The sequence below is a fragment of the Brachypodium distachyon genome, chromosome 5 (assembly GCF_000005505.3).
Source record: "Brachypodium distachyon strain Bd21 chromosome 5, Brachypodium_distachyon_v3.0, whole genome shotgun sequence".
NCBI lineage: Eukaryota > Viridiplantae > Streptophyta > Magnoliopsida > Poales > Poaceae > Brachypodium > Brachypodium distachyon.
The window spans coordinates 12,466,417-12,480,031 of record NC_016135.3 but is presented as its reverse complement, the minus strand read 5'-3'; the positions used below and the strand labels follow the sequence as shown (position 1 = coordinate 12,480,031).

General features: G+C 44.4%; 2 protein-coding genes and 1 long non-coding RNA gene across 3 annotated transcripts; 1 reads left to right on the top strand and 2 right to left on the bottom strand.

Annotated features, from left to right (window-relative positions):
• The first annotated feature begins 3,361 nt into the window (after positions 1–3,361).
• On the top strand, positions 3,362–4,926 carry LOC100830167. Its single transcript, XM_003579628.4, has 4 exons — positions 3,362–3,808; positions 4,024–4,134; positions 4,268–4,348; positions 4,492–4,926. The coding sequence occupies exons 1-4, from the start codon at positions 3,548–3,550 to the stop codon at positions 4,564–4,566; spliced, it is 528 nt and encodes a 175-aa protein (XP_003579676.1). The 5' UTR covers positions 3,362–3,547; the 3' UTR covers positions 4,567–4,926.
• On the bottom strand, positions 4,136–4,612 carry LOC112269539. The gene is made up of 2 exons (XR_002961428.1): positions 4,467–4,612; positions 4,136–4,367 (listed from the first exon to the last, which is right to left on the bottom strand). It is a non-coding gene; the product is annotated as an uncharacterized LOC112269539 (long non-coding RNA).
• A 6,751-nt stretch (positions 4,927–11,677) lies between the features above and the next one.
• Positions 11,678–13,379, bottom strand: LOC100846172 (protein FAR1-RELATED SEQUENCE 5-like). Its single transcript, XM_014895655.1, has 2 exons — positions 12,447–13,379; positions 11,678–11,734 (listed from the first exon to the last, which is right to left on the bottom strand). Exons 1-2 carry the CDS (start codon positions 13,377–13,379, stop codon positions 11,678–11,680), a joined length of 990 nt encoding a protein of 329 aa, XP_014751141.1.
• Between the last annotated feature and the right edge of the window lie 236 nt (positions 13,380–13,615).

Here is a 13,615-nt window from a genome sequence, read left to right as displayed (position 1 = left end):
CCGCAAGGAACCGTTGCAGGACGGCAGACCGGCTGGCAAGACGAGGTCTCCTGCACCAGGCGAGGTGCCCTCTGTGTGACCGGGGGAGGAGACCATCTCACACTTGCTGTTGGGTTGTGTCCTCTTAAGGCAAGTTTGGAGTCAGCTCCTCACGCTTTGGGGTCATGGCGATTGGTGTCCGGACGCGGACTCCAACTTGCGTGGGTGGTGGACATCGCTTCCCCTTCCGCGGCGTGCTCGGCGTGACTTCCTTTCGGCGATCCAATTGGTCTTTTGGACTATTTGGCGTTATCGGAACGATGTGGTGTTCAACGGGGCGACCCCTTTGAGTTGATGAGGTGGACGCATGCCGGTCTGATTAGGGGTAGTATCTTTGTGTCGGCCCACGAGGCGAGTAGGTGGCTTACTAGCACGTAGTCTCTTGTGTTTTTTGTGCCACTTGGTGGCGTTGTATGGCATCTTCGGCGTTGTACTAGCCTTCTGGCTCTCCTTCTTTAATTGATGATGCACCCGTCGGGTTGCATTCTTAAAAAAAAAGAGTGTTCATTGGTACAATAACATTCTAATTATACTAATCCCTGTGGTTTGACTTTAATTTGACCGTGTTTAGTAGAATTCATGTGTTTTTTTCTATTCCTGTGAATCAAACACCCATGTTTACAAAATTCCTCTATTTTTGAATCCTCTTTTTTACACATGCAGTTCTATCTTATTCCTATATTTTCATGTTCCTGCGTTTTTTAAATCTTGTGAATCAAACGGACCCTTAGTATGCTTTGGATTCGCTTCCTCTGAGGGGCATGGTCAAGTTGAACATCTATGCAAACTTGAACGAGGAAATACGATCGTCTGGAACGTCATGAGTATTTCCGTTCGAAAAGGTGGGAAACCCATTCGAGAGAAAAAAGAACCGGAAAGTCAAGGCCTGTTTTATTGGTGCAGCTAACCATGTACTATTGTAGGTTCCGACGCTCCATGCTTTTCTTTGCGCAAACACTTCAGTATGACTTTCTCCTGGCTCAATAATTAGGATGCAATCGAGTTCTAATCGATTTAGACTGTTCAGATGTCATCGACGCCCATGACTAGTGAAGAAAGATGGATGAGACCAGCCTGCAGCTATCACTCAAAGTTGCGTACAATTAAAAAGCAATAGTTAAACATTGTTCTAGAGAGAAAAATCGTGCGGCAAATGAGTTAGCTTGTCAGACGCAGCTTTCACCGAGCTGCGCAACCCACCAGATTCCCATGGAGGATGTAACTGTTATTGAACGGAACTAAACAAAGTCACTTTTGTCGTAAAAAAAAGGCACATTATGAGATGACCTTTCATTTTTTTTTCTGAACTCACGGTATACCAAAATTGGATTGCCCCCCCCTCCCCCACAATAAAAAAAATCATTACATTGGATTGGAATGCAACAAGGCACGTTCTGAGATAATCTCTCATGGTATATATAGCAGGCCGATTAAGATCATTGCATTGGATATTGGCATGTAATACGGCAATTGGGAGTTGAAGGTGTGAGGGTGCCACCGTCAGAGAAAAGATACTGACCAAGTGGCAGTAGGATAGTCCTATATGTAAGTTGGAGTACCAACTTACGGTGTCTCGCTCTGCTCTCCTCTTGTCTGACCTCTCCCACATTTGACTGGCTGGCTGATTGAGATCAGAGCGTCAACTTCCCCCATCACACTCAAACCCATCGAGTTGCACACGGACGAACTCATAGGCGAAGGACAATTTCTTTTTGAGGTAGGGCGAACTAATGTCCATACATATAACATTTCATATTTATTTATGGTTGCAACAATGTATTTTGATGTATTTTTTTAGTTTTTTAATAATTTGTATGATATTGTATTTTTCAACATTTAATATTTGAATAGCTGAATTTGTATTGATTTTGGTAATGAATTTAATATTTACGAGTGCTCATAACAAGGCGGCTACAATAAGTCTCATAGAAATACAGATCACTAGCAAATATATAGTTATATTTTTTATAAATGTCTCACCAAAATCTGCATGCATGTTTGTGATGATCTTTATACTACGTATCTTTCGTAATCTAATGTTTCATACAAAGCTATAACAAATAGATATGGATTGTCAACTCAGGTTTTTATAATTGTTAATCTGTAGTTATATACTTATATGTTTTATTCTAGAAATATCTCCGTACTTGCACACAAAAATAGATAAGTAGATATGTGACACAGCAAACGAGACTATTCTCAGCAAAGATATTGTTACATTAACAATAATATATAAAGTATAAAAGAATAAATGTATTGTGTATAAAATAATTGGGCCGGCCCGGCCCGAGGCGCCACCTGTGCCGTGTCTGGGCTTCAACCTCAGGCCCTCGAGCCGGGCACGAACCGTTTATCTTTTTATTTAGGATTAATACATTTGGCCACCAACTTTCTCAATTCTTACTCAATCCAACTCATTTTTACATTTGACCCGTGAACTCAACCTGTTTTTGGCCCAAATGTAACATTATTTTATTTTTTCTACCTTAGTCCTGAGGGGTCTTGCTGGGCCGTTGGCTACCTATATTTTGACCCATCCGGGTTCTCGCTCCGTCCCTCATCTTCCTCTTCCTCCTCCATCATAATCTTCCCCAATTCGGAGGACCCGTGGACGAACCAACGCAACCAAAACCCGTGGACTGACTGACGGGTCACGACAACATGCACGAGCATGATGCATCGCACATAAATAATTTTGTGTGTCTTCCAAGCCTCGCGTCGCAGGCGCCATGTCCCCTTCGCCAGCCTTACAACGCAGCCACACCACTATTCTATGCCAGTAGCTTAGCTAGCCACTCAAAAGCTACTTAAGCTAATCCAAGCCAAGTGGAAGTAGTGTACTGTCATGTACCTAAAACCAAAGCATGCACATGAGGTCCATCTTACAGGGCAGACATGCACGGCTCACCCGAATCACTTCCCCCGCAATGCACCGAGCTGCAGAGATCGCGATGGATCGAGGCAGCGCCAGAGAGGAAGAGTTACTTGCACTCGACCCCGGCGCCGGCCGGCCACGAGACCGATCGACAGGGGTGCTCAATTGCTCACCTAACTCCCAACAGATACCGATATACAGCGACAATAAAATACTGTCGGACATAGTTTCTAGCAGAAGCAATCCATCCAATTTGGTCGATCGGCTTACCTATGCTACGCTAAGCCGGTCGATCCACATGCAAAGCGCGCCGGAGGAGATATGATCGAAATGAATGATGGCCCCTTTCCCTGTGCGACACAGCCATTTCACCTCCCATGATTCCCCTTCCCCTTTTTATACAGTACAGGGATGGATCGATCGCAATATATAGTGTCCGCGGCCATATGTGTTGCATTTATATGTTGCGTAGACACTCAGCATGCCAGGGTTAAAGCGACAGGGACTTGCAGCCCGGTTGGTGATGATATAAGTTGGCGGGGGGAGAGCAGGGCACGTAAGAGAGGAGCTAGTCCAAGTCGAACCGAATTGAAGGTACATACAGTACGTTGTGTCGAGGAATCAATTGCTAGGATGCAGGGAGAGGTGGCGGGTGGTGGCGGCGAGCCGCCGATGCAGATGGTGCTGCGGGTGAAGCACCCGTCGTCGCTGTCGTCCGGCGGCGGCAGCGAAGAAGCAGCGGCGGAAGGCGAGGGGTCGTCGAGGTCGGCTCTGTCGGTGTTCAAGGCCAAGGAGGAGCAGATCGAGAGGAAGAAGATGGAGGTCAGGGAGAAGGTGTTCGCGCAGCTCGGACGCGTCGAGGAGGAGTCCAAGCGCCTTGCCTTCATACGACAGGTTTGTACGCCTGAATTCAATTGGACTCGCACTTACCTGCTGCGATCTGTACAGAAGTACAGAACTTCGTAGTACGGCTGTTTTCTGGACGGTATGCTATAAATATTTCAAAGTACAGTTTTGAGGAGACAAAATGGTGTGATTAGCAGCCGTAGCAGTTCGGTGGTTAATAATACTCATGCCTGGCTAAATCTAGATAGTTTTGTTTGTGTTAGGAGCTAGAAGGGATGGCGGATCCTACCAGGAAAGAGGTGGAGTCGATACAGAGGCGGATCGACACGGTGAACCGTCAGCTAAAGCCTCTCAGCAAGAATTGCGTCAAGAAGGTGAACGCACAAAATACTTCCTGAGAATACCTACTTATCAGTTAACATTTGATGATTATTAAAGTGTCCTGGGACACTCTGTAACGTAATATTTTCTCACACGTCAATTAATTCCTGATTCGAACACAAATAGGAGAAAGAATACAAAGAGATTCTGGAGGCCTACAACGAGAAGAGCAAGGAGAAGGCGCTGCTTGTCAACAGGCTGATCGAGGTGAACTGAACATCATCACCTACATATATGCGTGCATTGATCACTGTACTCGACTCTTCAGCTGACAAAAATCTTCATACATATAAACCATATTAAAAAAACTTTTTATTGTTCTAACCTCTGTATCTCTTGTATCGACGCAGCTGGTGAGCGAAAGCGAGAGGATGAGGATGAAGAAGCTTGAGGAGCTCAACAAGACAGTCGACTCGCTCTATTAGGCACCGGCCGGTTAATGTTAATTCCTCCGTGTATTCTCCATCCCATGGACCGATTTGTGGCATGTTCATGTACTTATGTGACCTGTGTCAGCTTGTAGCTGACGATCTCGTGAGCGATTTTTCTTAAGTTTCTGTTTCTTTTTCGTTTGATTAACTGGTTTCCGTCTTGTTGTACTGTCGATGTCGAGTAAAACTGACGTATTTAAACGAAAGGGACCAAGGAACAAGACTGACAGAAAAAAAAACATTCGCCAGGGCGGCGTGTCAACAATTGGGGTTGTATTTGTTCAGTGATGTTTGTTGTCGTTTGCTATTGAGCCTCTGAACCAGTTCCATGCAATGTGAGCATTTTCATGCCAAGTTCAGGTTCTTGTTTCGTCTGGGCCAAAGGCCCATTGCTCTTGCACTAGCACAGACCCTGAGAGGAATTAATTGACGTGTGAGAAATCCATTCTTCCTTCTCAGTTTCTTAACAAAAGAAGTCTTGGCTTTTTTTCAGTTAAAAAAAAAGTCTTAGCTTTTTTCTAAGTCAAACTTTTAAAATTTTGAAAATATATATCACGATGAATTTAATAAAACTAATTTAGAGAGAGTTTAAGACGTCGGTAGATTTAATAAAACTAATTGACTTAGAATAATGTTAGAACTTCGTACATTTAGAAACGGAAAGAGAATATCATCGTTATACAACTTTTACAATGGTTGGCGATTTTAGAAACCGTCCAACCTACTTTATACAACGGTGGAGTACTAGAAAGTACTGAAACGTACTAAAATAAAAGTACTGGAAAGTATAAATATTAGTGATTTATTTTTTTAACTTAAAAATTAGAAGATCGCCTAATTATTCTGTGCGCGAACACTTTGTTGCCGTTCGCGGTGCACACATCCAAACCAACTACCCCCGTCTTCCTCTCCCAGTCTCTCACCCTCGTCGCTCTCTCGATGCAGCCACCGCCCCGGCTCTGCAGCTCCGCCCACCCCCTGGCCTCCCCCGTCCTGTCGGCGTGGCCTCTGGCCTGACCCGCCACCGCCTGCGTGCCCCCCGTCGCCCCCACCCCCGGGCTCCCCCGTCCCGGTGGCACGGCCCGCCTCTGCCCCCACCCTCGGACTCCCCCGTCCCGTCCCCACGCTCCCGCTCCTCTGTCCGCCGCGCCCCAACTACGCCCCAACCTCTGGCCCGACCCGCCACTGCTTGCGTGACCCACCGTCGCCCCCACCCTCGGGCTCCTCCGTCCCGGTGGCGCGGCCCGCCTCCGCCCCCACCCCCAGACTCCCCCGTCTCGGCCCTGCACCCCCGCTCCTCCACCTTAAGCCGACAGCTCCTCGTCTCCTCCCTCTCCTCGCGCCCCGCCGCCGCCGACCGGGCCGGCTGGCCGGATCCGCGCCGTCGCACCAAGCGTCCAAACAAGGTACCTTTGCATATGTGTTTCGGGATTTTTTTGAGTGGATAGAGCTGGAACCTTTGCACTATTGGAATTCCTTACTCTTCATGGACCAGGTTTGTACTTTCCATTGTGTTACCGAAGATGAATTTGTTAATTAGTTAATTGTGTTTCTTAGAACATGATTTCTTTTTTCTTTTTTTGCAGGGCTTAGAACATGATTTCGCCTTCAATGTTTCATTATAACTATGGTGGGATTCAGGCTAAAACGCAAAATGTAACATCTGAGGGCGATTCAGATGGTGATATCGTCATTGTGTCAAGCTGAACATAGTGGAATACTTGCCCAAATGTGCACAGGTCAAGCATTTTATCAAGTCAAAGCCACGTAACATTTGTTTTCTCTCTTTCATGACTGGGACGTTCTCCTCTGTGCACCAAATGTTCACTAAGTATTCTGCAATTGTTTTGTAGAATATTTGGCATAACCTTGTCTAAACAATCCAGGATCACTTTGTCTTGATCGTATCGGAGTTCATATATATTCCATGGAAATACATGAAAGAAGGAGTAACTAAACGAGCAGCTGCAAGGTATGATACTTCATGCACTCCATCTATAACAATTAAGTACACTCATAAACTAAGGAATCATACAAGGAACAATTAAGAAAGCATGCATGTACTACTGTCACCCATAACTTATCTTATAATTAAGTATAAACTGAAGAACATATCGTTTCAAATTGTCACTCCTTATGAACCTCATAGTTCCTTGTATGGGCTCTTTGTATGGCGTTCTGGTTGGGTTTTCCTGCGTGCTCTGCCATCTACACGTTCAGCGATTGCATTTGTGGCAAATTGCTCTATCACAGCGACATGACTAGTAGGTTTAGGTGGCGTAATCTTCCTTGTGCGTCCACGTTTTTGCTTTAGGCAGTCAGATGTCTCGGATTTGCTAGCATCATGCAGAGGGTTATCTTTTTTGCTGGCAGCATCTGGAGGGCTGTTCTCCTTGTTGTTGGCAGCATCTGGAGGGCTAATCTCCTGGACATCATTGTCTGCAGCATTGGGTTGAACAAGTTTTGCAATGCTTGTTTCGTAGGCCGTCTTCTGTAGAGCAGAAAGTGGTGTGTTAGTTGTATTGTGCAAACATGAAAGATTAAATATTGATGAACCGAAATGCCGGTTGTGTAGCACTAACCGTTATTGGATTCTTATAAGATTCTAGCCGAAGCCGGTTAAGATCTGGACGCATCAGACTTGAACATATTTTCCAACTACTTCATTGGTTATCCCAAGGAAACAGTTGGGTATTACTTCTACCACCGCACCGAAGGAAGAGTGTTTGTCGCCAAAAACGGGGTATTTCTCGAGAAGGAATTTCTTGCGAAAGAGGTGAGTGGGAGAACAGTTACACTCGATGAGATAATTGGATCTTCGGCATCAGATCACAGGGTAGAACTTTCGGAAGTTGTTCTGGAGAAAGTTTCTACATGTGATGTAGAAACTTCGGTCGAGCAAGTACCTGAACCACGCAGGATAGGGAGAATTCGTCACGAGCCCAAGTAGTTTGAGAATGAAGTCTTCCTGGTGGAAACAGATGAACCTGCAAATTATGAAGAAGCTATGGCGGGCCCTGACTCCGAGAAATGGCTTAAGGCCATGAAATCCGAAATAGATTCAATGCATGAAAATCAAGTTTGTAACTTGGTGGACCCTCCAGAGAGTGTGAGACCTATTGAATGCAAATGGATCTATAAAAAGAAAATAGACGCTGATGGAAATGTTTCCATCTATAAAGCTCGACTTGTCGCAAAAGGTTTTCGACAAATTCAAGGAGTTGACTGCGATGAGACTTTCTCACCTGTAACAATGCTAAAGTCTGTTCGGATATTACTAGCAATTGCTGCATATTACGATTATGAAATATGGCATATGGATGTCAAAACGGCTCCTTAACGGAAAATTAACAGAGGATGTGTATATGATGCTGCCCGAGGGTTTTGTTAATCCTAAGGATGTTGGTAAAGTATGCAAGCTTCAGAGATCTATTTATGGATTGAAGCAAGCATCGAGGAGTTGGAATCTTCGTTTTGATGAAGTGGTCAAAGGGTTTGGTTTCATCAAGAATTACGAAGAGGCTTGTGTTTACAAGAAAGTAAGTGGGAGCTCAATTGCATTTCTAATATTATATGTGGACGACATGTTGTTGATTGGAAATGATATTCAATTTCTTAACACAATTAAGGAGTCATTGAAAAATAGTTTTTCAATGAAAGACTTAGGCGAAGCAGCTTACATATTAGGTATCAAGATCTATAGGGATAGATCGAGACGCCTGATAGGGCTTAGCCAGAGCATGTACATAAATAAGGTACTAAAACGGTTTAGTATGGAAAGCGCCAAGAAAGGGTTCTTAGCGGCTGCGCATGGCGTGACATTAAGCAAGACTCAGTGTCCTGTCGACATTGATGAGCGAGCACGTATGACGAAAGTTCCATATGCCTCGGCAATTGGTTCTATAATGTATGCCATGATATGTACAAGACCAGACGTATCGATTGCTCTAAGTGTTACAAGCAGATATCAAAGCAATCTAGGCAAGGAGCACTGGAGCGCTGTTAAAAGTATTCTGAAGTACCTTAACAGGACCAAGGAAATGTTCCTGGTGTATGGAGGTCATGACGAGCTCGTTATAAGGGGTTACACCGATGCTGGTTTCCTGATGGATCCAGACGACCTCAGGTCTCAATCGGGCTTTGTTTTCACACTCAATGGTGGTGCAGTACGCTGGAAGAGTTCTAAGCAGAATACTGTGGTGGATTCTACAACGGAGGCTGAATATATGGTTGCTTCTGAAGCGGCAAAGGAAGGTTATTGGATTAAGCAGTTCGTCACTGAACTGGGTGTGGTTCCCACAGCATTGGATCCGATGGAGTTGCACTGTGACAGCAGTGGTGCCGTGGCCCAAGCAAAAGAACCAAGGTCTCACCAAAAGTCCAAGCATATTGAACGTTGTATCACATAATCTGGGATTTAGTTGATCGCGGAGATATTTAGTTATGCAAAATTCACACGGACCTGAATGTGTCAGATCCGATGACGAAGCTTCTACCACGAGTGAAACATGAGCAACACTGGGATGCCATTGGTGTAAGAGAACTTATGTAAAACTAGATTATTGACTCTATTACAAGTGGGAGTCTGAAGGGAAAATGCCCAGAGGCAATAATATTGTATTATTATATTCCCAAGTTTGTAATTGATGTTTATATTTCTATGCTATAATTGCAATGGTTCTTGAATGTGAGATTCGGAGGAACTCATTTGCATGTGTGGAAACATAAACCCTAATTTAAAGGTCTCTAGTCACGCCTCTTTGACTAGCTTATATATAATTGATGATTCTGTTTTCCTGATCATGAGCATATGATGCTGGTTATATATGAGAGCACATTGTTGGTTGAACAATGGTGTTGGATTGACCCAGCTAATAATATACCGAGAGATCACATCGATTACTTGTTATCGGTATTATTGGTATTGTTGTAATTATCATTATCCTTAGACCATGAGAATATCGTATGATATTTATATCGAAAGGATACTTTGGTGTTACCTATTGTTTCCCGTAATAGGGTTATCATGACGGTGATTTCCGGGTACTCCGGAAAGTATGAATTGACTCGATAGTTCAAGATTGGGATTTGCTCCTCTGTCGGTGGAGAGATATACTTAGGGCCCACTCGGTACGACGATATCTATCACCGTCTGGCCAGACACAAGAATGATATGATCATTGAGATATCGGAGTACGAAACGAGTTAAAAGTACAAAACCAGTAACGTGGATAACTAGGTACAAGTGGAACAAGGGTTGGTTCACGGGCGTATCGGAAGTCTCACCCCGGGTTTTGTAAACATATCGCGAAGCAAATGGAAATGGTTTTTAGTAACAAATGGTTCGCTCGAAAGTCTTCGTGGATGTGTAGTAATTATTGAGAGTGTCCATGCTCTTTAAATAATTATTGACTGGGTCATAGCTACACATTTCCGAACCTACTCGGTCACACGCTTAACGACCAATGGTTATTTGAAGGTTTAGAGTTTGGAATTTTGTCGAGAGTTGAATACCGAAATTGTTCAGAATGACGAGACATATTTTATGGAGGTCCTAAATATGATTTAGGAGTTACAGAAATGTCGGAGTAATCACGAGTGCTTCCGGAAGGTTTTTGAAGCCTCTAGAAGGATCCGATGGAAATTCCGGAAGGTCAAATGGCAAAAGGTCAAAAGTCAAAGGTGGGTCATACCCTGGTCAAGGTTGACCATGGGGCCGGCCATCTTGGTTTGGGGAAGGGGATATAAGACTCCTATTAGGAGTCCATATCTATTTCTATTAGGAATCCTTTCCCCCTTTGGCCGGCCACCCTCCTATATAAGGAGGGGAGGGGTGGCCGGCTATAAGAGCACTCTCGCTAGTTGTCTTTTGCCCGTCAAGTCCGAGCTCTCTCCTCTAAAGTTTAGACGTCTAATTAGTAGATCGTCTACTTTCCGATCTAGTTTCTTCCGGCGGTTCTTCATACTGGACGTTGAAGTGCTGCTGAACTATTCCTTCAGGACGTGTGGATACGTGTGGAGAGATCGTCCACTTAGATCTTGCGGGCGGATCGCTGTTCGTCTACTTCAAGTTTTCAGGCGTAGCAGATCGTGCGAGGAATTTTCTCGCGGCTGGGAGGTATAACCTAGCTGCGGGAATCTGTTACAGGCTTCAACGACAATCTACTTCCGCTACGGTTGTTGGTACGTAATCAATCTATCGCATCCGCATAGTGATCTTGGTTGGTTCGTTCGTAGGAAAATTTTAAATTTTTGCCTAAGTTCCCCTTCACTAACAGCTTCCTCGTTTCTTTTGGGTATACGACTGATGTAGTATCAGTCTCTACATTGTTAATGTATGCGTATGCATGAATAACCTGCAAAAGTTGGAATCATATAATATGCCATCAGTTGGTATAGTCATAGGAATTTGCAATGTTAGGGGATTACCTCATCAAAAATGAATCCACGGGTGACATTAGGCCTTAGTAGATGAACTTGAAGGACAGTCTCTCCAACGTCAACTACTTCAACCATGGGGCAACTTTGGTGGATGAAAGCCGCGACCTCTATGTCTTCTTCTGTCAACATGTAGTCATTGTCGAATACATCCATGCGCGGTGGGGTGAAGAAGTTGACGTTGGATCGTCAAGAAATGGACATTAAGGTAAAGCAAGAACGTGCAGCCTTGGATCATGCATTGAAGCTAGAGCGTGATAAAATGGTCAAGGAGATAAAGAAGATCCGTAAGGACATGGATTAGAAGTTGCGGCAGGTGCGGGATGAGATGGACCACACTGTACAGCTTGAGCGTGCAAAGATGGACTCCAGGAATATGCAGGCACGTGCAGACATTGATAAAAAATTGCAGCGTCTCCAGAATCAACTTGCGCCGTTTGTGGCAGCACCGGACCATACCTCATGCATTCCTTGTGACCACTGGATGATTTCTTGTTGTCAGCTTGTACATTCAAAACCAACTTCAGACGATCATATGCTTCAACGGACTGAGATGCCAAGAAGCATGCCGCGCGACTCAAATTCCGCAGCTCACGGTACCTCTTCAGGCATACCGAATAATCATACATGTTGTTCTTTCTGGTCTTAGGAAATGGAGCTTTTGCACTCATCGTCCACCTGGTTGGAACACAACACTTGGGAAGTCGTTCTTCTTGTAATATTCCTAAAACGTAAAGTATGTGGGAACATGGTGTGCCTAAGCATTCCAGCTTACGGCAAGAACAGGAAATCCTGTCCAAAGAACCTTCCTTCACCTCACAGTGCACTTGGAACTTCTTCTCTCTTCTATCCTTCTTAGCCACAACATACGTACTCAAATTGTCTGCATCTAGTATCTCAATCATGGTACAGTTACTTGCAGCATTTGTACTCCATCTGACCAACGCAAACATTGCAGGAGTGAAAACTTGTGCAGCGTGTTTCTCGAGACTTGAAGCATCAACCTCTGTAAATGGTACGGACTGCAAGGCCACAATGTCTAGGATCGACTCGTTTAGGCGTCGTGTCGAAAGGCAACGCTCATAATGTTCTAGGATTTTAAACAATGCCATGCTACCATCAACATGGGTATACAGAACAGAGTTCAGGCTCTCGCTCCTCTGATTACTGCTCAATCCTAAGAAACAGTGTCCCACCAGATATGGAGCACACCACAGCTTCCTCATCTGATACATCTGATGCAACCACGACTCCTCACTTGTTACTTTAGTCCTTTCTAAGAAATCGAACCATTTTTTCTCATGTTCTTCTATGGGAGAGTGATCGTATATAAAAGATCTGAATTCTTCCTTAACCAAATCATCACCAAGATGATGTAGGATGTTCTGCTGAATGTGCCATACGCACAACCTATGAATCGTGTCAGGCCAGATCACCTTGATCGCTCTCTGCATCGCCAGGTCCCCATCGGTGATCACAGATATCGGGTGCTTCTGGGCCATGGCAGCAGAAAAGGTCCGTAGCATCCACTCGTAGGACTTGCTTGTTTCATGAGAAATAATACCACATCCAAAAACAACAGTGTTGCGGTGGTGATTCAGCCCAACAAAGGGCAGGTTGTACTTATTGGTCCTGTACGTGCTATCAAAAACAACAACATTGCCAAAAACCTCGTAGTCAAGCCTGGATTGACTATCGGCCCAGAAAAATCCCTTGAGATGCCCCTCTCCATCGACCAAGTACTTGAAGAAAAAATTTGAATCTATCTCCTGTCGCGCCATCATGTCACGGATCACCGTTTGGGCATCGCCGGCAGCGACTGTTTCCTGCTTATAGAGATGGCAGAAATTATAAATGTCCCTCGTGGTACATCCAACTTCATCATATCCACCATACTGCATCACCAGGATATCCATGATTTTATGTTTGCGAAGCTCAGATATTTCCATCTCTACAATGTCCGCTTTTTGCTCGTCGCTGATTTTTCTGTGCGAACGCAATAGACAAGCAAGATCCCGTGGGGCAAGAGGATGGGTATGCTCATCGATGAAATCCTTCACGAACCAACACCCTGTTTCCTTGACTCTTGCAACGACCAATTTGGCTCGACACCCAACACGAGTGAGATTGCGTGGCCTCCTCTTCCTGTCTTCTCTCTTCATGTGCTTCTCTTCACGCGAACCTTTACGACTACAGACAAATTTCCTCAGAATTATCTCCTCGTTGGCTTCATCCCACTCAACATAGCTTTTCCGCACACTAAAACCTTTTTCAAGAGCATAACTGTTATAGAACTCGAAACCATCATCCTCGCTACCAAACGTCCTCTCGACAATGTCAAGGTACTCATCAATGGACTCATCAACCATGTCTTTTAATCACATACAAATCAAGATTATGTCATGAAAGCGAACCAAAACAGGAACTCTAAAACGGAATTATTGCATTGGAATTATGGAATTTCAATGGATTGAGTTCATCAAGAGCAAGAAATTAACGTAATAAGCGATCTTTAAGAAGATTCGGTCATGCCAGAAACCACAGTGTGCATGAAAAAAGGGTACAAAGAGCCTGAATTTTTGGATTTAATTTTACACGAAAAAAA

Excerpts from the sequence above, each read along its gene's own strand:
- LOC100830167 (XM_003579628.4), top strand. The coding sequence starts at position 3,548 with ATGCAGGGAGAGGTGGCGGGTGGTGGCGGCGAGCCGCCGATGCAGATG. Across the intron at positions 3,809-4,023 it reads GCCTTGCCTTCATACGACAG|GAGCTAGAAGGGATGGCGGA; the intron begins GTTTGTACGCCT and ends TGTTTGTGTTAG. Across the intron at positions 4,349-4,491 it reads TTGTCAACAGGCTGATCGAG|CTGGTGAGCGAAAGCGAGAG; the intron begins GTGAACTGAACA and ends GTATCGACGCAG.
- LOC100846172 (XM_014895655.1), bottom strand. The coding sequence starts at position 13,379 with ATGGTTGATGAGTCCATTGATGAGTACCTTGACATTGTCGAGAGGACG. Across the intron at positions 11,735-12,446 it reads CGATGCAGAGAGCGATCAAG|GAATATTACAAGAAGAACGA; the intron begins GTGATCTGGCCT and ends TTTACGTTTTAG.